The 23,469-nt window shown below is 42.2% G+C and overlaps 1 protein-coding gene and 1 long non-coding RNA gene across 3 annotated transcripts in view; both read left to right on the top strand.

The window, feature by feature from the left end:
- The window catches only part of CAMK2A (calcium/calmodulin dependent protein kinase II alpha), a 136,503-nt gene extending 134,591 nt beyond the window's left edge, over positions 1-1,912 (top strand). For both annotated transcript variants that reach the window (XM_018554955.1, XM_018554954.1), the window contains one exon: positions 1,510-1,912. In XM_018554955.1, coding sequence (XP_018410457.1) covers positions 1,510-1,513 — 4 coding nt within the window. In that variant the 3' untranslated portion in view covers positions 1,514-1,912. The remainder of the gene's footprint in view (positions 1-1,509) is intronic.
- A 2,163-nt stretch (positions 1,913-4,075) lies between these two features.
- On the top strand, positions 4,076-21,176 carry LOC108785805. Its single transcript, XR_001941154.1, has 3 exons — positions 4,076-4,211; positions 16,497-16,499; positions 21,165-21,176. It is a non-coding gene; the product is annotated as an uncharacterized LOC108785805 (long non-coding RNA).
- Positions 21,177-23,469: the final 2,293 nt, after the last annotated feature.

Here is a 23,469-nt window from a genome sequence, read left to right as displayed (position 1 = left end):
GAGCCCGCTTCTATGGAATTTGTCTCCTTTTTTTTACTCTGTACCTATTGTTGTACCTGTGGAACTGCTTTTTGTCTTTGTGTTTTGTTTATATCCGTAATTGTCAAAAACCTTTATTATTTAAAAAAAAAAGAATAGATCATGTGCAGAAAATCAAAAGGCAAGCTTATAGAAAGCACCATAGAAAACACTACTATTTTACTTGGCTCTTTTTATGAGTTGAGTTTATAGGCAGTACAACCATGCTTCTACAACCCTAACATTTTAAGTATATCTAAAGTCAAATATACTTTTTGCTTTGGATGGAGTAGGGAAAAGTTAAAACTTTTTTTTTTTTTTGCTATTTGAGATTTCTTTTCACTTTATGCCCCATTGACAGAACAAGAACTAGAGTATACTAGAGTATGTACATTGCCTGGCCAAAAAAGTCACCACCTGGAGGCAGTGTTATGATCTGGGGCTGCTTCAGTATGTCCCCAAAAAAATTAGATCAGCTGCCTACCTGAATATAGTGAATGTCCAGGCTTTTCCATCAATGGATTTTTTCTTCCCTGATGGCACGGGGCATATTCCGAGATGACAATGCCAGGATGCATTGGGCTCAAATTGTGAAAAAGTGGTTCAGGGAGCATTTTCTCACATGGATTGGCCACCGGGGCCGGATTTCCCACAAGGCCAACCAAGGCCCAGCCTCGGGGCAGCAGGGGTTAGAGGGGCAGCAGGGGTGTGAAATTCCTATCTCCCAACGCCCAGGACATGCAGTTTCGGACGCCGGGCGGGTATTTGTTTTCTACATTAAGCCATGATTTGGGCAAGCAGGGCTAAATGTACAGAGGGGAAGCCACTGCTTGTTTTGTACCAGTGATCTCTGCGATGTCACTGAGATCACTTGTATGCAGCTTGCATACAGGGGGACGCATTAAACAACCTGGCATTGGAGTAAATCCGGCCCTTTTGGCCACCACAGAGTCCAGACCTTAACCCCATTGAGAATCTTTGGGATGTGCTGGGGAAGACTTTACGCAATGGTCCGACTCTCACATCATCACTACAAGATCTTGGTGAAAAACTATTGCAACTCTAGACGGAAACAAATGTGACATTGCGTAAGCCTATCGAAACAATGCCATGGTGAATACGTGCAGTAATCAAAGCTAATTAAATATTAGAGTGTGTGACTTTTCTTTTGGCAGTCAGTGTATACCCAAAGTTTGGAAAATCTCTTAGACAATTGTCTCCTTTTACATTGACAATGATCAAAAGGACATATAGAGAGGGTGAGTAGGCATAAACAGTATTAAAAAAGCTGACAGGGTTCCTTGAGTCCCTACTCTATATAAAACTAAAATAAAAAGTTTGGGTTTTAGATATGCTTAAACAGTTTAGCAATATTTAAAGAACACCAAGTTTCACAAACCTCCAACGCTCTAAGGGTCTTTGGGTAGGGACAATTGGAAGGTAGTAGTGCTTCTGTTTATTAATCCATGTCATAAACGTTGTATCTTTCAGCTGAGGCTCCATCTTTGGCCATGGACTCTAATTATCAGCACCAGAAGAAGCAGCCCCTTCAGTCTTCTGCAGCTCTCTCCCCTTCTCTTTCTCCCTGCACCCCTTTATTTTACTGGTCCATACCTCTCTTTCTTTCTTTTACTTCTGAGGTATCAGGTGACAGGAGGCAGTGTATGAGTTTGTGTCCAGATATGTGTGAGCCTGTGTGCGTTAACATGTTCTCTGCACAGTTCTAGTCACCCACCGATAAGAGGTCAGGGAGAGAGGGGGTGTGTCTTCTCTGGAAATGATGTCATTGCATATTGGGGCTGTGATCTTAGCAGTGATACTCAAACAGATCAAAAATACATCACTAAAACCATTCCACTTTCATTGTAGTAGAATAGAACACAGATTACTCCATTATACGTAATGTGGCAGACACTTTCAGAGCTGACTGCATCTGAATAAACTTAATAAAAACAAAATACAAGTCAGTGAAAAGTGTCAATCATTTACATAAACAAAAGCACAAGTTAACACATAATAGAGGCATCCCTGCTTTTTAAACCACAAGGTTCTGCAGATTTTGAAAGTACTTAGTGATCATTAACCATCTCACCATCTTATTATTTTAGGTCAGTTATCAAAGGTTGCCTTAACTATCAGAGCATCCAATCAATTTCATAGCCGCGTTAGCAGTCCAGGGACAAAAGTAATAATATTTACAATAACAACAAAAACATTTTTCTTACTATACCCTGCGCAAAACCTTGCTGTTTTCTGGGTGCAGTGACTCCGCCTACAAATCTTTCTTTTTCAAAGAATGTATATTTATTTCAAGAGCTAAAAGGTTCATCGTGTTTACGTTGCAAAGCAATGTTGTGCAATGAGCGTACAAACAATAAAAAAAAAAGTTCAGTGCAGACCGACGATGCAAGCTATAGTAATAATAAATAACTATAAATATTCATACATATATATATATTTTGTGCAAATACATCAGTGTGTTAAGAAAAATAGTATTTCTATTTGAGATCCAATATATGCATGCTTTTATAGCAGTAAAACATTCTTGTAATAATTTATTTGCAATATGTTAATACAATTTTTCTCTTTTGGGGGGGGGTCCATCTTTTGATGGATGGTGTACTGCTTACCTTAACCTTTTGAACGTTTGTTAAAATGCTTGTACAATATACTGCTGTTGAATGAAAAGTTTTAAAGTTTTCTTTTGTATGAGTTTAGAGTGTGGTTTCATTTATAGTGTTGTTCAGGTTCTGAATTTAAATCAGTGGCTGCTTTATTTACTTTTAATATAGGAAGGCTCTTATTAAAGAGGTTTCTAAGGTACGGGGCATTTAATTTTACTGTCCTCTGCATGGTGGCTTTTTTAAACTAAGCAATTACAAAGTATAATGATGAGAAGGTCTAGGCATGTTTACATTTTTAGCTATAATAGTGATCTGTCTGATTAGGCTGCTTCTCAAATAATCTGTATGATAAATGTGATGGGTCAATGTCCTCCTGCTTTCAAAAAATACCTAAGAATGAATGACTGTCCTGAGCTATGATGTCTATTTCTTTCTTTAGTGAAGATGTGGAGTTGAATAATGTAGGCGATATCCTTTAATCTGGAGGGAATACTCTGACACGGCTCAAATCTATTCTTGTACAAGATTTGCTGAAGAGAAAACTTGAGTGAAAAAGTCCTTACAACTTCTGTGTCACAGTAAGCAGGACATTTGATTGGTACTACTGATGGATTTTTTTTCTTCTTGGATATGTGTTGCACACACGGAATGATCGCTGAATTTCGAAGAGCTTGACTTTTTTTAGAAACAGAAAAGGAAGGAACCATCCACAAAGACTAACCTCTTAATTAATACTTAATTTGTTCTCTTTTTTTGTGGTCAGTGGTGGTCCTCAGTGATGTTTGCTTGTTTTGGGGATGATCATTCATGACTTTTTTACTTGATTGCAATTGTGCTTTATTGCCAAATGAATTTATTATGGTGTAAATAATACAGATATAATAGGCCAAAAAACTGGCCTTACAGAAAACCTACCCTATACCGTCTTCGCATCCATCTAATGAAGATAGCAGTGTTTAGAATACACACATTTTAAAACAAAGGCTATTTCAGTTTAATTACGGAATTGCAGGTCAATTAGTGTTTATCCTGTATGTGAATGACTGGCCAAACAAGTTTATCAGCAAGGCTTTCTACATTCAGTAGACTCAGATATATTGTTGCATGGTGTCTTTGTTGCCCATATTTGGCCTGTGCCAAATGTCTCCAAAGAGGGACATTTTTGCATTCACTTCTTGGGGTAAATGATATGGTCAGGGTTGTTTGCAGAATGTCTTGTCTCTAGTCTTCCGAAAATTGTACCTGTAAAGATTATATTGCATTATATCTCTGCTTGAGTACCTACCCTCTCACCTGCTACAGAATAATTAAGCTCAAATGTTTAAAGGGAATGTGGGGGCTAACTGTTAAGTACCTTGCACCATTTCTATAAAAGAGGACCAGAGATACAATGTCATCAATCCACAATAGTGAGTCTCATTTTTCACAGTGTCTGAAAAAAGAGCATGGTGTAATGCCCGTGGCTGTATTAGATTGCTAACCCTATACTTGAAAAATGACAGCTCAAATCTGATTGGTAGTTATGGGCAGGGCTCCAAAAATAAATTTTGGTCATTGTGACCTGTTCTTGTGGATTCTTTTTCTCGGCACTCTAATTTTGTCACAGTGCAACGTTCACCTATACTGAACACTACTTGGCTGTTATACACAAATCTCATAAAAATGTTGTGTCTTCCCCATTTGTTTCAGAAAAGTTTTACAGTGGGTTAACATTAGCTGGATTCTGGTTTTGTTGCAAACTGGCTGTGGCCAACACAGAGAGTTCTTCCTTAGATATTGTAATAAATGTAGACCACAGTGGCCTTCCAATAGGTGCCATCCTTACTTTTTTGCCAGCTGGCAAAAGGGAATTTGTTCCTGTCGGACTCTTTATTGCTGCTCACATGGGGACATGTGAGCAGCATGTGTCTAATCTTCCACCTTCTGCTAAGTTGAGGTGATGATGTGGTGCATGCCAATGGCTGCAGAGCAATGGATATGGTGTCCCAATAAGTGGCCAGAGAGAGCAAAGAATGATTAACCTCATCTATAACATTATCTGTTTACACTTCCCTCTTGTCATTTCTCTATCCCATCATTCTAGACTAGGTGTAAGCTAGAGGAAGAATAGATAGCTCTTAATTCAAACATGCGTATATGAGGATCCTTAAAACCACAATAATTTATCTTGTGCTGTCTAAAGATTTTGGGTGCTCTACTGTTTTGCATTTTTGATACTTAATGAATGTATTTTCTTGAGTGGCCAAACATTTCTTGCCTTACCTGCATCATGGAAATTATTCTGATTCATACCCAGACAGAGCTAGGTAATTTTCAGCAAGGCTTTCTATGTTCAGTAGACTCTGATATATTGTTGCATGGTGTCTTTTCGGTTAGTGGTGATGAACTCACAAATTATAGGGTGGTTCAACTGCAGATTATGACCTCACCAAGGGCCCCACTTATTGGTATATGATTGCCACAGAACACTGCCAGAGATTGCAGGAATACTACACAAGGCGGTCAGAAATTGTAGGCATACTATAGGTGTAGTTGCATATTGGTGTCATGGTGCAGTCGGAAGATTGAAACATAGTGCATAAGGCTGATAGAGATCACTGCCATTATAGCCCCTTTACAGATCAATGATCCAACTCATACTACTGGCTGCAGTGGTCTGGAGGCTGAACAGTAAGTAGCAAAGGGCCACATGTTAGGTACCAAAGATCTAGGTCCTCATTCATGATAGTAATGGAAGAACTGACTATCCTGCTATGGCACCCGTTCAGATGCTGGCCTTCTTGTTTCCTGTGCATCAAAAGAAGAATTAGCTTATAACTAGTTTTCAAACGTATATGTTCTCAATTAAATAAACTACAGAATCCATTTAAAGGTTAAATCCACTCAATGTCATATTCCTGAATTTAAAAATGTGTGTATTTGTTTAGTGTGACTGTAACTGAATTGGAAAAAGATTTACATACAGCATTCACAAAAATTAAATAGAGTTAACAAACAGTTAAATAACAACTTTAAGAAATGCTTAACACTTAAACGTTTGCAGTAGATCTTATTATATAGAGAAAAAGGACAAAATTAAACATAATACACTGTAATAGTTTTGTTGCCATGTATTTATAAATGGAACATGCAAACAATGTGTTTAGGTTTAGTTCACAGCGGAGCCACTGTCAGCACACCTAAGACACTGTGAGGGACTGTCAAACTGACAGCCAGTCCTGTTGGCTTCACCAGGTAGAACAGGTATTGTCGGGGAGCAAGCTATGGGCATTTTGGGTACTTGGATTGAGTTTTTGGGCATATCTGATATATTTGGTTAAACTCAGTCCAAATGTTGCCCATGCAAATGGAAATTTCCATGGCAATTTTTACTAATTTGAACCAGCTATCATTCACAAAATTATCCAACAAACCAAGGCAATCTACCACTAACAGTTTCTGTTATTTTACAGGTTTCATCAAAACTCTTGGTAGGATGCCTTGATCTGTTTCATAATTTTGTTCAGTTCAAAGCTGGCTGAAAGTGGTTGATGTGGCCTGAAATTTGATGTAAGTATAGCAAATGCTGAAAGCTTGCATGAGTAATGAGAAAATATGGCTGCTCCTGTCAGTGGCGTCACAAGGGGAGTGCGGCCCGCACCCTCGTGACACCAAAATGATAGTGATTTTGGTGTCACCCCCCCTAAAAATTTGGGCACTCGGCCACATGGGCCGAGAGTCCGACAGTGTCTGGAGAGAGGAGGGGACCCGGCAGCATACCTCACCCCACCGGGTCTCCTCCTCTCTCTGCCGGCGCCCAGTACCAAGATGGCAGCCGGCAGGCGTCAATTAGAGGACCCGGCATGCGCGATGACGTCACTGCGGGTGTCACCTGATCTCCGTTCCGGATGTCACCTGGTCTCAGGATGCTCCTGTGTACATAATTAATTATAAAAACTATAATATAATGAAGGTTTTTGAAGCACTAACATATTTAGATGATGGTTTACATTAAGTTGAACACTTTAACATTTGTAAAAAAAAGTTGAAACTTTTTAAAGCACAATTTTTACTGGGCCATTTTGCTGTCTTATTGTTCCCATTTAGATTTAATGAACTTTCTTTTAACTTTTTATCATTATTCTTCACTTTGATGTGTTTTGGTACGGACAACCTGCTCTAGATTTTGTGAAAATAGCTGCCAGATCCTGATTGTATTAATTGACAATGTGAGAAATAAGGATGAGCGGAGTAATATTGATGACATTTATTTTGCTGTGAAATTTTGACTAAGTAGAAACTCTATATTTCACTCTTTGCAGTGAACAACTTTTTTCTGTATTTATAGGGTGTGTATTTAGGGTGTATTTAGGGTAGTTTTGTTTTTTTCATTCAATGTTTTTTTGGTTGTTATTCTTGCTGTTTGTTTTTTTCCCACTTTCGTTTTTTTTTTTTTATTATTAAAAAAACATAAAATAATGAGACTGATAAGGGGCCACTTTAGGCACAAGACCAGGTGCAGTATAGATGATCCATAACGTTCAGTAAATAAAAGTCTATTGCATCCTATAAACAATAAACATAGCCTTAATTTCACCTTCTTCTTTGACTGCAATGCATTTTACCAAAATGTCACAATTTTGCTGAAATTTGATTTTTTGCTGAAATTATGGGGTATGGAAGCTTAATTTAGTTCATCTTTAGTAGAGAAGCAGTGCATGCAGTGACATCTATTTTCTTATGTGTAACGTGTGAGAAATAAATAGGAATTTTAGATAAAGATTCATATAAAGAATTTAAATAAATGTTTGAGATCAATTCAAAAAAGGATCTATATCTTCATAAAATGTGTGCCATGGGAAGCATGTATGAGTATCTTTGTTTGCATATTCTGTGGTGTGAAGGTAGAATTTCCCACAAAGTTTACATTTTTTGCAAGCTTCCACATTTTGGAAATGTCCCTTTTGAGATGTTAAGTCTGTAACAGGTGAAAGGTAAAAGCACAAATGTCAGTTTGCTCTAGGCACAAAATGTTTTAAAATAAAACTGAAAACTGAAAAAAAATGTATTTATTTTCTAAGTAATTCAGAGCGTGCACCGGTGTAACGTGTTGCAGATGTACTTGTTCAGGTCAATTCATCTTGTTCTTTCTTTCCAGCCTGTGGCTGTTACACTGGTAAGATATTGATTAATACCCTGGCACAGTTTTTTTTCTGGCTGTATATTTTAATCTTGATGTCTGATTTCAATAAATGGCACAAACTGAAATTTAACGATGACTGAGTTGTTTTTTTCTTTCTTGCACTGAAATTGCTTACTTTGACTTCACTGAACACCATGAGCCTCTCACAGTGTGCATTAGAATCTGCAGCAAGTCAGATAGCGCCCACCTCATTCCTTGACTGAAGGACATCCAGCATTATCTAGCACTTTCTTCACAACCTGTCTCTTGCTCACCCCTTTCTTTTATTGATTTTCAGTTCTTTCAATTATTTGTTAGCTAGAGATGTCTTTATGCAAATATATTTACCTAGGAATTTTCACTCCTACAGACTGTGAAAAACATATTATATATTAATATATTAAATACATTATTAATATGCAATATATTTTTTGCATGCAGGCTGAGGGGGCTGGAGAGGAGTATTGAGGCAGGTTGCTGTAATGTTTTCAGGAAGCTATGTAAAACAAAAAACAAAAAGGAGCGCCTCCATAGTGTAAAACGAATTTTAATGATAAAAACGCACAACTGTATTGTACTTACAAGAAGTCGGTAGTAAAAAGGCATGTAGAAAACAATGGGATGTCAAATCATCTAGCAGCGGAAGTCTGAAAAGATGTGCAGCATCAGCGTCCACTGCCCGTGTGGTCTCGGTTTTCAACTGGCCGATATTGCACGTGGAGGCGCCGGTATTGTTTCCTGTCACCAGCTATGTAAAGCACCTTACTGGACCCAGGGCCTGATTTCCAACAAGGCCAAACAAGGCCTGGCCTTGGGGCAGCAGGGAGTAGAGGGGCAGCAGGGGTTTGGAAATCCTATCTCCGGATGCCCAGGACATGCCGTTTTGGGCGCAAGGCGGGTAGTTGTTTTCTACATTTAGCCCTGCTTTGGCAAACAGGGTTAAATGTACAGTGGGGAACCTGCCGCTTGTTTTGTACAAATGATCCCGTCGATGTCGTTGAATCATCTTGTGGGGGAGAAAATGTACTTTTTAACCCCCCCAAGTAACTTTTCTCCCCCACAAGATGTTCAAACTGTGAATGCTGTGAACTATGTAAAGTGCTATGTTATATAAATACCTGTAATAAATAAAACTGAGGACAAACTATTAATGCACGGTGTCATGGATCGGTGTAGTATCAACGCCGCTCTCTGCATCATGAAGTGCCACCCATTATCACCCAGTGCCAGAGAAGTGTAAACGCAACAACGCAGTCGTTATTCACAAAAGGGTGAAGAGTTTGGAGAAGGCAGGAGAAGTGACCAATCTAGGACAACATGGCTAATTTGGTAAAATTCTCCAATTCAGCTCACTATCCAGTTCAGCAATGTTGTCCTAGATTGTTCACTTCTCCTGGCTTCCCCAAACTCTTCACCCTTTTGTGAATAACCCTGTCAGTTTCCTGCAGAATCAGCTGATCTCCTGAACACTGGTCCTGATATTCTGTTTTATGGTTGCTCCTTTCCCTTGTAGGGTCCTATGGAGCCCCCTTGTGTGAACTAGTAAGCTGTGTCTCTTCATAAACACACAAGCAGAGCAAAGCAACCCACTCCCTTCCTCCCTGCTCCCCATTCTTTCCTCCTACCTCCCTTCTCCAAGCCAGTAGATGGACAGCTGCTGGAGACTGTTCTGTCCCTTGTAAGCTTGCACTGGACAGAATGTTCGGGGAAGTTGAGCTGAGAGAGTTGGAGTCAGCTGTTTTTAAACATGATAACTGCAAGTGCTTAGGCAAAAATGTAAAATACTTTGCTGGACGATGTATATTTGTTTGATCTGGATTCAATATTGAAAAAGATTGAGCATTTAATACTACCTTAAGTGGGCACAGCAGCCTTTAATAAACAACACCCAGTATTACAAGCATAATAACAAACAATATAGACTGGAATGGTATTATGGTCTGTAAAGGCACTTTCTGAAACATGTTTGCTTATGTACTTGTTGTGTCCCACATATTATATGTTCTATTGTATTGCTATTTATGTAGTGGTGTCTACTGATACCCAGTGGTGGTGTAGTGCCACAGCAACCTGTTTATTGTGTGCTATGGTATGTCCAGAGTCTTCTTGTTCCCTCTCCTGTTAGTAAAGTGCTATCTAGACCCTCCCTGTTTTTTCATGCTTCCTCAGAATAGTTTCAGTTTCAAAGCAGAAACAGGGCTTAGAAAAGTTATTGTCTTCTAACACTTCAAAAGACTGGAAAACATCATCTGTATTGTACTTTAGAAAGTAAAACTATGTTGGACTCAGCATCTGTCTCTTATTAGAGATTTGGAGATTTTACCGGATGCCCACAATCAGAATACAGTAGTAACAGTGGGAGATCAATCCACCCAGGATGTTTAGTGTGCATGGTGGAATTCTGTTTTTACAGGCTCAACAAAAAAATCTAACATGTCCAGTAGTGTAATAGTGTATGTCCAGCCAGGGGCGGACTGACAACACATAGAGCCCCCCGCAATACAGGATTATAAGGCCCCCTTGTACTCAACCCATATGCAAGCCCCACCCACAAGCCCCACCTGCATAAACATTCTTGAGTTACAGAAAATATTTCTCCACACTGTTATCAAAATAGTGGGCCAATTCACTAAAAGATGAATTGCCGGGGATTCGTTAGAAGACTTTCAAAATCTAGACCAATATAGGCTATTTGGAAAGTGAGCTAAATGGCAGAATGCACGGCAGATCTTAGACCAACACCAATGCGCGGCAGACATCAGACCAGATCAATACACAGCAGACCTTAGACCAGCACTTTCAGCAGGCCTAGCGGTTGGGTGCAGCAGATGCGGGGGGGTCCCAGCAGGGGCAAATGTGGAGGGTCTCAGCAAGGCAGATGAGGAGGGTCTCACCAGTGGCAGATGCGAATGGTCTCAGCAGGGGAAGATGTGGAAGGTTTCACCAGTGGCTGATGCGGATGTTCTCACCAGGGGCAGATACGGATGTTCTCACCAGGGGCAGATGCAAAGGTTCTCAGCAGGGCAGATAAGGAGGGTCTCAACAGGGCAGATGTGGAGGGTCTTAGAAGGGGCAGATAAGGAGGGTCTCACTAGGGATAGATAAGGAGGGTCTCACTAGGGACAGCTAAAGAGGGTCTCAGCAGGGGCAGATGAAGAGGGTCTCAGCAGGGGCAGATGAAGAGGGTCTCACCTGGGTAGATGCAGAGGTCTCACCAAGGGCAGATGCAGAGGTCAAAGCAGGGGCAAATGTAGAGGGTCTAAGAAGGGGCAGATGCAGGCACCATTTCTCCAGTGGGGAGCCCGGGACCAGATTTCAGTGGGGCCCCCAGCCTTGGGTCCTCATGCAGCTGCACTGGAGGATGCAGAGGTCTCAGCAGGGGCAGATGCAAAGGGTCCCAACAGGGGCAGATGGGAAGGTCTCACCAGTGGCAGATGCGGATGGTCTCAGCAAAGGCAGATGCAGAGGGTTTCACCAGTGGCAGATGGTCTCAGCAGGGGAAGATGTAGAAGGTTTCACTAGTGGCTGATGCGGATGTTCTCACCAGGGACAGATATGAATGTTCTCACCAGGGGCAGATGCGAAGGGTCTCAGCAGGGCAGATGTGGAGGGTCTCAGCAGGGCAGATGTGGAGGGTCTCAGCAGGGCAGATAAGGAGGGTCTCAACAGGGCAGATGTGGAGGGTCTCAGAAGGGGCAGATAAGGAGGGTCTCACTAGGGCAGATGCCGGGGGCCTCAAGAGGGGCAGATTAGGAGGGTCTCACTAGGGACAGATAGCGTGGGTCTCACTAGGGACAGATGCGGGGGGTCTCAGCAGGGCAGAGGCAGAGTGTCTCAGCAGAGGCAGATGCAAGAGCTGCAACAGCCTCTACTTGCCGTTAGCATCTTGAGCTCTGTGGATGGCTTGGACCAATGGCATTGCGCCATTGGTCCAAGCTGTCCAATCAAAGAAAAACCCAGTGAGGACATCGATCTCGATGCCTCACCGGTGATGAGCAAGTGAGGGAGAGGGAGGCTCCACCCTGTCTCCTCCCTTCTCCGTCCTCCCTCCCTCCTCCACAAGGCTCGTTGACTGGGTTGGGGACGTGGGCTGGGAGTAGGGTAGGGGCTGGCAGGGGAAATGCCCCAACGAAAACGGACTCCACTGCATGTCACTGCCACTTAGTGTATATATTACTATTAGATTTCACATAATCTATAAAAATAAAGCTTTAATAAAATATAGCAGTGAACTATTGACTAAATTCCAAAGGGGATTCCATATTGCTTTCACATTGTAATAATTCTTTCACTTTGCATATATTTCATGAGTCCATACTTATTGAACCCTTAAACCTTATAATGCACAATTCTGCAAATCAGAAGCATAAAACACTTACTGAATGGAAAATCTATACCACATTGGGCCATAAACATAAATGGAATTACTATAGTGCTCATTGCTACTGTTTTAATGGCTCGCTTTATTTACTCAGGGAAACAATGCCTTATAAATCAGCAGCTATACAATTGCTTTAAAGCCTCACTAAAGATCTTAATGAGGTCTGATGACCATAGTCACCACCATGCAAAGCTTTATGACTTGCAGTACTCAAGTTTTGCCTGCAGATGACAACATATAACCATTGTGAATGAAGAATGACTTTATTTAACTCTTAATTGGCAAGAAGCTGCATGGTTTCTATGACTGTGTTCGCTTTGTAAGCTTTACACCCAGAAGCAAATAGGTTAACTAAAGCCATGGTGCATTCCACGTAGGCAATCTGCTCCTATCAGCCTTTGTTCCTGTGTTATCTTTTAGTAATCTGCTTACCACGACTTTTGAAGCCTCTTCCTCTTGCAGTGGAAAAAAAAAAAAATTAAATAGAATGCATTCATGAAGTCAACAGTTACTGTCCTGGTTGTTTTTTTTTAACTTACCACTATAAAAGTCTGATTTTTCATAGCTCATAGAAAGTGGTTAGGTGACATCAACAGTCAAAAGATATTTTTTTCAGTAGAAACAGATTCTATTTCATTACAGTCTGACATGGAGATATTGATCACTGACCATTCTAATACTAGCACAAGCAAACACAGGGGCAGAACAGTGTCAAACCTCGACATTGTACACTTATGCCCTAATCTTTTCTGGGCTGTCACAAGATTGGTCAATGACCCCTAAATTTCTGTTAACACTAAGGTAGGGTGAGTAAAGGTGCCCATACACTCTTTGATCTACGTTCAGAAATATTTCACGAATGGTCTTTCTAACGATAATTTAACAGTTGATTCTGATCTTTGTCAGCCTAGTAGTTTGCTGTGTAATCCCCTATGCCAGAAAGTTGATGACCAAGGTGGTTGATGAAAGTACCTTGACCCCAACCATGATACAGGTAGAAGAGGACACCTACCTGTATGACTACGAGAAACCATATTCCCCATTACAATCTGTGTCTCCCCAAATATAATACCACAAACACCTTACCAGATAAGTAAGAGTAGGGACAGAGACCACCTGACCGTGCACACCAACATGTCGGGACCAGAGGTGGATTAGCCCCTTGGATGGCCCCTATGCATGTTAAGAGAAGAGTTCTGGGGTGTGTGCCAGGTGATAGGTTAAGGGACAAGAAAAATCATCATTTTAAATAGTCATTTTACGGGGGACTGTAATGGAAGTGGTTAAGTATGATTATGACAAAATGCCTATCTCAATAGATCAATTGTAATACTGTATATATGTTATTTTGATCTATTGAGATAGGCATTTTGTCATAATCATACTTAACCACTTCCATTACAATGGGACACCAACGATAATCCCTAAGGCAGCTTTTCAGAGCCCTTTCAATGCAGCATCTCATTATCCAGACTTGCAGCCTCCATCTTGGGGGATGCCAGAGCCACTTTCATCCTTCACCTGCCTGATGGTGGAGGTTGCGGTCAGCCCTCTTGCCCGCCATGGGCTATGGGTTTAGGTGAAGGTCTTCCTCTCTCAAAGAGAGATGGCAATTCCCAGGGTGTGGGTCCACAGCACATAGACATCTCCACAGCCACCCCAGACCTCTCCAAGATCACCTGCCTTTTTCAGCAGTAGACAGGGTGGGACACAGTACTGATACAGTGAGTGTCTACACCACTTCACCCATTCAGCAGGATATTGCAGCTTCTGTAGGTCATTAAAATGTAACAGTTGAACCACGAATCCTGCAGATTGGAAATGTATGGTCCTGGTGAAATTATGTGGAAATTCACTAGACCAAATTGTTTGTAACCATAATGCATTGCTTGGCCTTGGAACTTAAGTCAGCTGGCTTAGAAGACTGGTAAAGATAAGCAAACCCCTTTACTATAAAAAGGCTGTAGACACAGCAGCCATATTGGCAATGTGCTTTATCTGTGATAGGGAAAGCATAGGAGTGCTGCTTACACACTGCATAGGGAAAAATTAATGTAGGGCTTGTAGGGATTGGCAGGTCATTTTAGACCTGAAACGTATTTAATCATTACCATTACCAAAATAATATATATATTTTTTGAAGAATATTTTTTTATGCACACAATATTAGCACAACTGTTTAGCAAACCCAGATTTTCAGTAAAAAATACACTTTAATTTTCGTGCAAACAAATTAAATATGATACCCAATGTTTTTGCAAAATATGAGGTTGCACTATATAAATTGATACCAAACATGACAAGTCTTAAAATTCTGTGCTCCTATGAAACAGCAAAGAATTGCAGCACTCACAAATGTCCATAAGCGACACTTTGAAAGATTTACAGATCATCAGTTTAGAGTTAACCATGAACAATGGCCCTAGAATTATCGCTCTCCCTCTGGCATGCACAGAAATACTATTATGTTTGGTGCTATTGCTGTTTTGGATGTACGCTTACCCGACAGACTTATTTACTGTATGTTAGTATATGAATTGGGGGGAGGGGGGGTTGAAACATTGTTTTTTTTTATTGATTTTAAGAAGATTTAATGGGGGGTGACATACCGGGACCCCATACAAGCGATCCGCCGGCTCTATAGCCGGTGGATCGCTTGTATGTTAACAGGCATTGCTGCCGGTTTTTAAATTATGTGTCTTTCCTACTCGCGCGCATCGGGGTGGACGGGCAGGACTAACAGGATGTGTATACACGCCCAGTTACATCCAAGAAGCTCTCTTCTAGTTAAAGGAGAACTATGAGGTCATTATGACTGTCACAGGTCGGCTCAGTAGATCGGGAGGTGAGCGAACACATACTGGCGTTCGCTCACCTCTCGATCCTGTCAGGGCTCTCTGCCGTGACAGGGGAGGAGCTGGATTTCCCCCTCCCCGTTCCGATCTGCCAGCGCTGACTGGCGGAACGGACAGGAGAGGGGGCGGGTACAGCTGGCTCTGCCTCTAGGCAGAGCTAGCTGTCAGTTACACGCAGCTGGGCGGATCCCGGCACAATTGTCTGGATCCGCTTCAGCTGCGGCGTTTCAGTATACCGCGAGCAGAAGCTTGCGGTATACTGAGCCTAGGGTGATGGGAGGACGCTAGTTTGTGTGCTCCCATTACCCTAAGGAGAACTATGGGGAAAAGCCTTAACCCCATAGTTCTCCTTTAAAAGTCGCTGCTTCCGCCAACCTAGTACTTACATCTGTGGCAGTGAAAGGGTTAAAGTAGATGTAAACCCTTACTGAATGTGATGTAGGTAGCAGAATATGTACGGTATCTTAGAGTTTTTGGGGGTGGTGTAAGAGGTTCATATGGGATTTTAGTGATTGGGTTTAGATCTACTTGCACTAGTTTACCTGTAGTATGTAAATTTCTAGTTATGTATGTTTGTGTGCTTATATTGACATCATTCACCCCTATCAGTGACTGATAAGAACTGTGTTGCCTCCACCCAATCTTCCTGTAACTAGGATGAGATTAAAAAAAGTTAACGGGGGGTCACAAGTTATCTGTTACAGCGAAAATGAATAATTAATATGAACACTGAGCTAAATGACTCAGAGTCATCAACATAAACTTGTTAAACTCAATTGCAGTTCTATCTCTTAGTCTTCCTTAATAAGGAGGAGGCTTAGTGACAATATATGACAATATATGAAGAATCCAAAGTGCCTTCTCTGCTTTAGAAGGTTTAGGATTTAGGGTACAGCTATGCAAAGTCCTGAGCCAAAGATCTTTTTTTGATCTTATATATTTTGTTTCTGTATTAATCAGTTTTTATTAAAGGAGAACTATGAGGTGAGTGTTTTTCACTCATCCTCATAGGTCTAGCTGACCTGTGACAATGAGACTGTCACAGGTCGGCTCAGTAGATCGGGAAGTGAGCGAACACATCCCGCCGTTCGCTCACTTCTCGATCCTGTCACGGCTCTCTGCCGTGACAGGGGAGGGACTGGATTGCCCGCTCCAATCCTCCAGCGCCGACAGGCGGAACGGACGGGGGAGGGGCGGGTACAAGTTATCCATGGCACTCAGACTTGAAATCTGTTCATAGTTTTCCAGTATGGCTACCATTTCTTTTTTTCCTAGGTGCAAGGTAATTTTGTTTTTAACCTGTGCTATCATTGGTATCATAGACCACCATGCCCTAGCCAGAGTTTGTCTACCTTAAAGATAAGTAAAGGTAAAGGTAAGTAGTTTCATTTGGACAATCAGTAGCTTTTAGGTTGAGAATTGCCTCATATGGGTTTCTAAGAATGCCCCTTCCCAAGACAGTATAGACTAATTGGTAAACATTAATTCAGAATCTTTCAAGTTTTGGGCAATCACGCCAGATGTGTTTGAGGGTACCTGTTTCGGTAGATCCTTTGAAGCACTTATTTGAGGAGTCAGATCAGAATTTTCGCCAGCATTTGTGCAATCACGTATCATCTTACTAAGAGTTAATAGTTACCTTTCACAAGTGTTGAGTTAATTGAACCATAGGCCATTACTTTCCAGATCTCCCACTAGGGTTGGGCATCAAGATTGTTTTTTCATTTGTGGACTTATGCAAGCAGATGGTGGTACACCAATTCCCAGATGGAGTAACATACACCGTTCCCTTTCCCATCAGAGTGCTAAGACGTATGTTTTCAAAGGAGGTCAGGGAAAGGGATGAGTTTGTGTGTTCAAGGGCATTTTTTACATACGTTTTGATCTGTAAGTATTGGAAATTTTTAGATGAGGCAACATTACGAAAAGTTTTTAGGGCGGGGAAAGATTAGTCCCCCATCCATGGGTAAAGCCCATTTCCATCTTTGCAGAGGTATATTTAAAAAAAAACATATGCCAGCAACGTACACAGTGCACATGAACCAGTCATATGCAGCTGATATATATGAACACAAAAACATACTTTTTTGTTAGCTTTCCTCTTCATATTCATTAGTTCATTCATCTGCCCCCCCCCAACTGTGTATTGTGTGCAAAGGCAGAGCTGCTGTTTACTGATTGGTTAAAATGAATAACATGGAGGGGGAGAGCTGTTTTTATCCTGATTACCATCTGACCCCGGTATCAGACCGATTTTCCTGTGGAGAAAAATTTTAATTTTTAGGCTTCAGGCCCAATAAAAAGTTCATTAAAAATCAGGAAAGCCTGCACTGTGAGTCATGAAAATGTGCACATGTATACATCATCAATGCACCTCTATATTACCACAATAAATGCTAACCACTTACACAGGTGGAAATGGACTTTAAGTCATACAGACATCTGAAGCCATATTTAAGCCACCAAACAAATCTCATTGGTTTTTCATAGCTTGGCAGGAAGGAGGGATTGTGTATGATGGTAGCCGAGGGAAAATGAGGGGAAAGGAGTTTTCCTGAATATATGACACTATCCTCACCTTTAATGAATGTTTAATAATAGGGTTGATGATGTTAGAACGTAACTGTGGGGGTATCCATAGAAGGTTATCAATGGCTATGGGGGCTGCTTCAAATGCTTTTAGGCTGACCCATAGAGGGATAGCAGAGACCACATATCGTATCTAGAGCAGCGATGTACGAATTTGCGGTACAGTCAAACCGCCTCTAATTTTGCTTTTTTTTATAACCTTGGTCTCGAGTTGTATCATATAAATTTCAAATGAAGACACTGGGGTGTGTGTGCTTACCTTATCATTTTTTTAAACATCTGAAGGCTATCTAAAGACATAAAGTGGGCTCCTGTTATTAGGACCATCACCTTTTATTTTTATCATTTTCCACATGTGAGATCAATATGAAGAAAGATTGAACAGATGAACAATGCGGTGAATCTTCCCACTTATTATGTCAAGCACAGACTTACATCTTTACGCATGAAACTCATATCCTGGTAATTCACTAAAGCAACCTCACTGAAGCCCACCTTGCAATCTCTCTTTTAAATTGTTGCTCTCTTGTCTATAGAATCAAATTTGCTAACTATGTTATTTAGCCTGGAAATCCCTTTCTTCTGCAACAGAGACTGGCCACATCTTGGAAGGAAAATAAAATATACATAAAACAATCTGGTTCACAAGCAGTTCTTGCATATGAGGTACATTGGCTCATATCTGTGTACATAACCACATTTTTGTAGACTTGCAGGATGTTGATGATGCATTTAATTACTGACATATCTAAGTAATATGCAGGGGGGTCCCTACCAGGGGCGTAACTAGGAATCATAGGGCCTCATAGCAAAATTTAGCATGGAGACCTGTGATTTCTAGTTACGCTCCCTTGTAGAGCCCACCTGAGGTACCAAAAAGCCCACCTGAGAGTGACCCTGCAGAGCCCACCATAGACTTTCTATGGTGGGCTCCGCAGGTTCTCAGGTGGGCTGGTCCCACCCCTGCACATCTCTTACCTGTCAGCCCCAATCTGCTGTCCGCCTCCTCCACGGTTGCTGGTGGGCCCCGCCTCCTCCTTCTCTGCCCACGCTGGGTCCCACCTCCTGCTTCGCTGCCCATGCCGGGCCCAGCCTCCTCCTCCTCCACTGCTGGCTGTCACTGACTCTGCAGCGGCTGTGCTGAGGAATAAGCCGCTGCACAGATCACTGACAGGTTGCCACCTGAGGCTGGGGGGAGGGGGACTGCTTGCGCTGCATGTTATGGGGGAATCGTAGTGTTGACGGGGTATGAAACCTGGGTGAGTTGGGTAGAGATGCAAAGATTGTAGTAAAGTGTATGGGTGGTCTATACCCTTTCACATACTGCAATCCCAGACTCCTGGGAATGGCACAGAAACCTGAAGCATGGGGAGATTTCTGAGTCGGGGGAGTTGGGTGCGCGGTGTCTATGTCGTGTGTCCGGTGCCAGGAGCTGGACGGGATACCAGCCAAAGCATCCTGCTCAGCTCCCTGCAACCATTGGCTTCAGTGAGCTGGGCAGGATGCCAGCCAGTGCATCCCAGGTTACAGCTCTTAGCAAGCTGGGACGCTCTGGCCAGAAAGGAGGCGTCAGGCACCCCCCCACATGACCCAATGGGATGCGGCCTGAGGGAACCTCCTCAGTCTGCCTTATTAGGGTCAGCCCTGGCAATATGGGTTCTGTAGTTAGCCTGGCAATGCCATACATGTTTATTCAATAAAAACTTCTCTTATTTGCTCACTTTTCATTTATTAAGCAAACCATAGGTATCAAAAAGGGAAAGAAAAAGTTGGGGTTTTTTAGGCATAGAATGACAACTCGAGAGATAGTGGACTGTAAAAAATTTAGTTTTAATGTTGGTAGTATTTTTAAAAAAGAGCTAGTATATAGCATAAAAACAATCAGCTGGTCAGATTGCTCCCGATGTGCTCACTCCATTCAACCTTCCATTATAGATGTACATGGTAAACATTTAGTCAAAACAATGCACAACAAGCAGTGGAAAAGAGGCATAAACTGGTTATGATTTCAGCAATAGAGCATCAAACGGTACATAGTAGTAAATGGTGTGGTTGATGGTGGGGGAGCAGTTACTCAACGTTTTGCGCACACAGGCGCTTCTTCAGGAGAAGGGAAAATCTGCATAGTTTAAAAAGAGCATAATGATAAACATGATCCATATAATAGTGATTCTCGGTGTATTAGAAACGTTGAGTAACTGCTCCCCCACCATCAACCATTAAACTCCTCTAAGTAAAGCAATTCCTTGTAGTAAACGTCAGCGCTTATTTATAACATATCCAGGAAATATTGTTCTTTTGTCTGCTGAGTGCACATACAATTAATTTAATAAACTGTGGGAATTAAATGAATTTAATAAATTCCCAACTGTGGGAATCTTTACTTTATATTGATACTCAGTGAATCATTACATTTTTAGGTAATTAACAAAATCAGTTAGGCTCCATTCACACTTGTGTTTGGCGCAGTCTCACGAATTGCTTCATGAGACTGATATGAACAGCTGCCATTTGCAGCAGTTAGAATGTACTTGGACATGCTGCGATTACCAGTGGACAATCACCTTAGGATACAGACAGTCTGCAGGTAATCACTGCATGTCAGAATACATGCAAATGACCACAAATGGCTGCAGGCACTGCCAGCTGTCATTGCTTTGCATAGCGCTTCCCACCCACAGCCAATTACATGAGTCACATGGCGCAATCGTAAGAATACCCCAAAATGCAAGTGTGAATGGGAACTTAAGGGTTTTTATCGACTACAGTTATTAAACATTTGCAGATTACTTTTTTTTTTAAGCATGTACTTTTTTATTGAGTTTTCAGTTGTAATACATATGAAAGATAGACATTATAATAACCCGACACACACACAGAACATTAGAGGGCAAGCGTTATACAAGGTTATAGCTGTATGCGGACCAACAGTGCTTCAAACAACTATAATACCATCAAAAAGTCACTATAACAACCACTTAACAAACCATTAACGGTAAACAGAGTGGTATTCCACAAAGGGATAGGGGAGGAAAAACACATAGACATACATATAATGCATCATCGTATTATTCGAGAGGATCTATTGTCGGAGTGGACCGAATAAGGGTGAATCAACACTGAAAATGGGACAATGGGATAAACTGGACGTCAAGGGTCAAGGAACGTCGGGCGATGGAGTAATACAATAAAGAGAAAAGAGAGGGAGGTTTTCCACCGTCTCGAGTCAGCAATTGTCGGTGCATCACCTAGCCGAAGGGTACCGATAGCCTTAGGGCTATAAGACATCTAAAACTCCCAATGAGCCGTCTAATTTGGCTATATCGTACCATTTGGAGGATCGAAAAGGGCAGCATAATGTCCTTAAGTTGATCTAGGGATAGCGTTGTAGTTAGGAAAGCTGACCATGTACTAAAAAACTGGCCTGTTCTTTTTTCATTATGGAGAGAGTCTGATTTGTCCAGGAGCATGAGCCTATGAAGGGTGTTAGTCAGGTCCATCGCGGTAGGGACGGTAGGGAGTAGCCAGTTGGTGAGGATGTTTTTTTTGGAAGCCAGTAGGCAAAGATGCTCCCAACGGGAAATTGAAGGGACCAGTATTGCGGGGTCGTGGGGCATATCATGCAATAAACAGAGGGATGGTAGGGGTTCCCTTTCCTCCTCAGATAAAGAGTTCATGTAGTCCACCACCCTTTGCCAGAAAGCAGTTATTTTAGGGCAAGACCACATCAGGTGAATGAAATCAGGGTGATGAATGCTGCATTTGGGGCAGTGTTGTAGCCAGTCAGGAGAGGCGGATTTAGGGGCGAAATTGAAGGCGTAGTAGGCGCTGTGGAACATTTTAAATTAGAGTTCGCACCAGGACTCACATATGATATGCTTCCTGATTTGTTGCCATCCCTTCAGGATACTAGCGTAGGTAACTTCCAGGGATTGTAAGTTGGGCCCACAGATGTACAAAAGGTGGCATGGAATTATCTGGCTGTTGGTGGATATCCCGAAGGATAAGGTAAAGATCGTGGGGGTCATCAGTTGCTGGAAGGCCTGAGGGGCGGATGTACAGTCTGGTGAGGATTGGTGTATGCGCAGGAAGTGTGAGATCTGAGCATATTGTAGAAAGTGGGACGGGACGATGCGATATTTGGAGATCAGGTCTTTGAAGGGTATGCATTTTCCATGAGGTGTGAGTATGTCTTGTAGGGTATGGATGCCTAAGGTGGACCAAGTTCTGAAAACCATGGAGTCAGCCCCCACAGGGAAAGCCGGGGAAGATGTAATGGGCATCCACGGGGAGATAGTGCCCGGCATATGAAACAGTTTTCTAACTTCCCTCCATGCGATTACCGTGTCCTTTATGAGGACATGAGCTTTCAAGTGAGGGGGTAGGGAGTGTAGGGATGAGTGAAGGGTGCCAGCTAGGGACCAAGGATGTGTTATTTGTTGCTCCAGGGGAGTGTTGGAGTAGAAGGAAGTGTTCAACATCCAATCCCTTACGTGTCGAAAGATGCTCGCTAGATTGTATAACCGGATGTTTGGTAGGTTCATACCTAGGTGTGATTTAGGATGCTGCATTTTTTTGAGGGCTATGCAAGCCTTTTTGCCCCTCCAAATGAAAAGTGAAAAGGCCGTATCCAGTGATCTCGTATCTTTATGTTTAAGGAGTAAGGGCAGGGTCTGTAGAGGGTAAAGGAGGCGAGCAAAGCTCACCATCCGGATGAGATGGCACCTACCGGTCATGGACAATGGGAGATGTTTCCACGATGCCAGTTCCTGTGTGATTTTATTGATAATAGGAGTAAAATTCAGGGCATAAAGATCTGAGGAGTTTCGGGGTATCTGGATCCCCAGGTAAGAGAGGGAGCGTTGTCTAAGTTGAAGCTTGTGGGCGGTTATGACCGACAGGAGGGCGGGAGTGGGGGTGTTAGACAACAGCATTATTTCACTTTTGTCCAAATTAATTTTAAGGCCAGAATATGTTCCAAAGGATGCTATGTGATTTAGGAGGATCGGGATTTGTGTTTCGGGGTCTGATAGAACCAACAGTATGTCGTCCGCAAAAAGCATCGACTTTATTTCTGTGGCTCCCATTTTATAACCTGTAAATAATTTGGGAGATAGCAGGGAACGGGACAACGGGTCTAGAGCTATATTGAAGAGTAAGGGAGACAAGGGACAACCCTGTCTTGTGCCCCTGTGTAGTTGGAATCTGGGCGAGATGGACGTGGAGGTGAATATCTTGGCCTCAGGTGACATGTACAGAGTAGAAACAAAATGCAGGAAATCACCATGGAAGCCCATTCTTACCAAAACATTCTGAAGCCATTGCCAGGAGACGCTGTCGCAAGCCTTCTCCGCGTCGAGAGCTAACAAGGCCAATGGGCATGTAGAAGGCCCCGACAGCCTCATACCATCAAGGGCGCACAGTATCTTGCGGATGTTCAATCCCGCAGAACGACCTGTAACAAAACCAGCTTGGTTATCAGAGATTAAACGAGGCAAAATAGTGGACAAGCGATTAGCCATGATCCTAGACAAGAGCTTGGCATCAAAGTTCAACAATGAGATCGGGCGGTAGGATCCTGGCTGAAGTAGGTCTTTACCTTTTTAGGGTAGGAGCCTGATATAAGCTTCATTGAAAGTGGGAGGGTAGTGACGGCTAGATAGAATGTGGTGGAACAAGCTTAACAAATGTGGGGACACCTCCACCGTCAGAATCTTATAAAATGCAGAAGACAAACCATCGGGTCCTGGTGCTTTGGAGGGTGGGGAGAGACATATGGGGGGTGATTTACTAACCTAAACACACGCACGCACCAGGTGTGTGTGATTTTCACACAGCAAA

The sequence above is a fragment of the Nanorana parkeri genome, unplaced genomic scaffold, assembly GCF_000935625.1.
Source record: "Nanorana parkeri isolate BGI_ZX_2015 unplaced genomic scaffold, ASM93562v1 scaffold179, whole genome shotgun sequence".
NCBI lineage: Eukaryota > Metazoa > Chordata > Amphibia > Anura > Dicroglossidae > Nanorana > Nanorana parkeri.
This window is presented reverse-complemented; position numbering and strand designations above follow the sequence as displayed.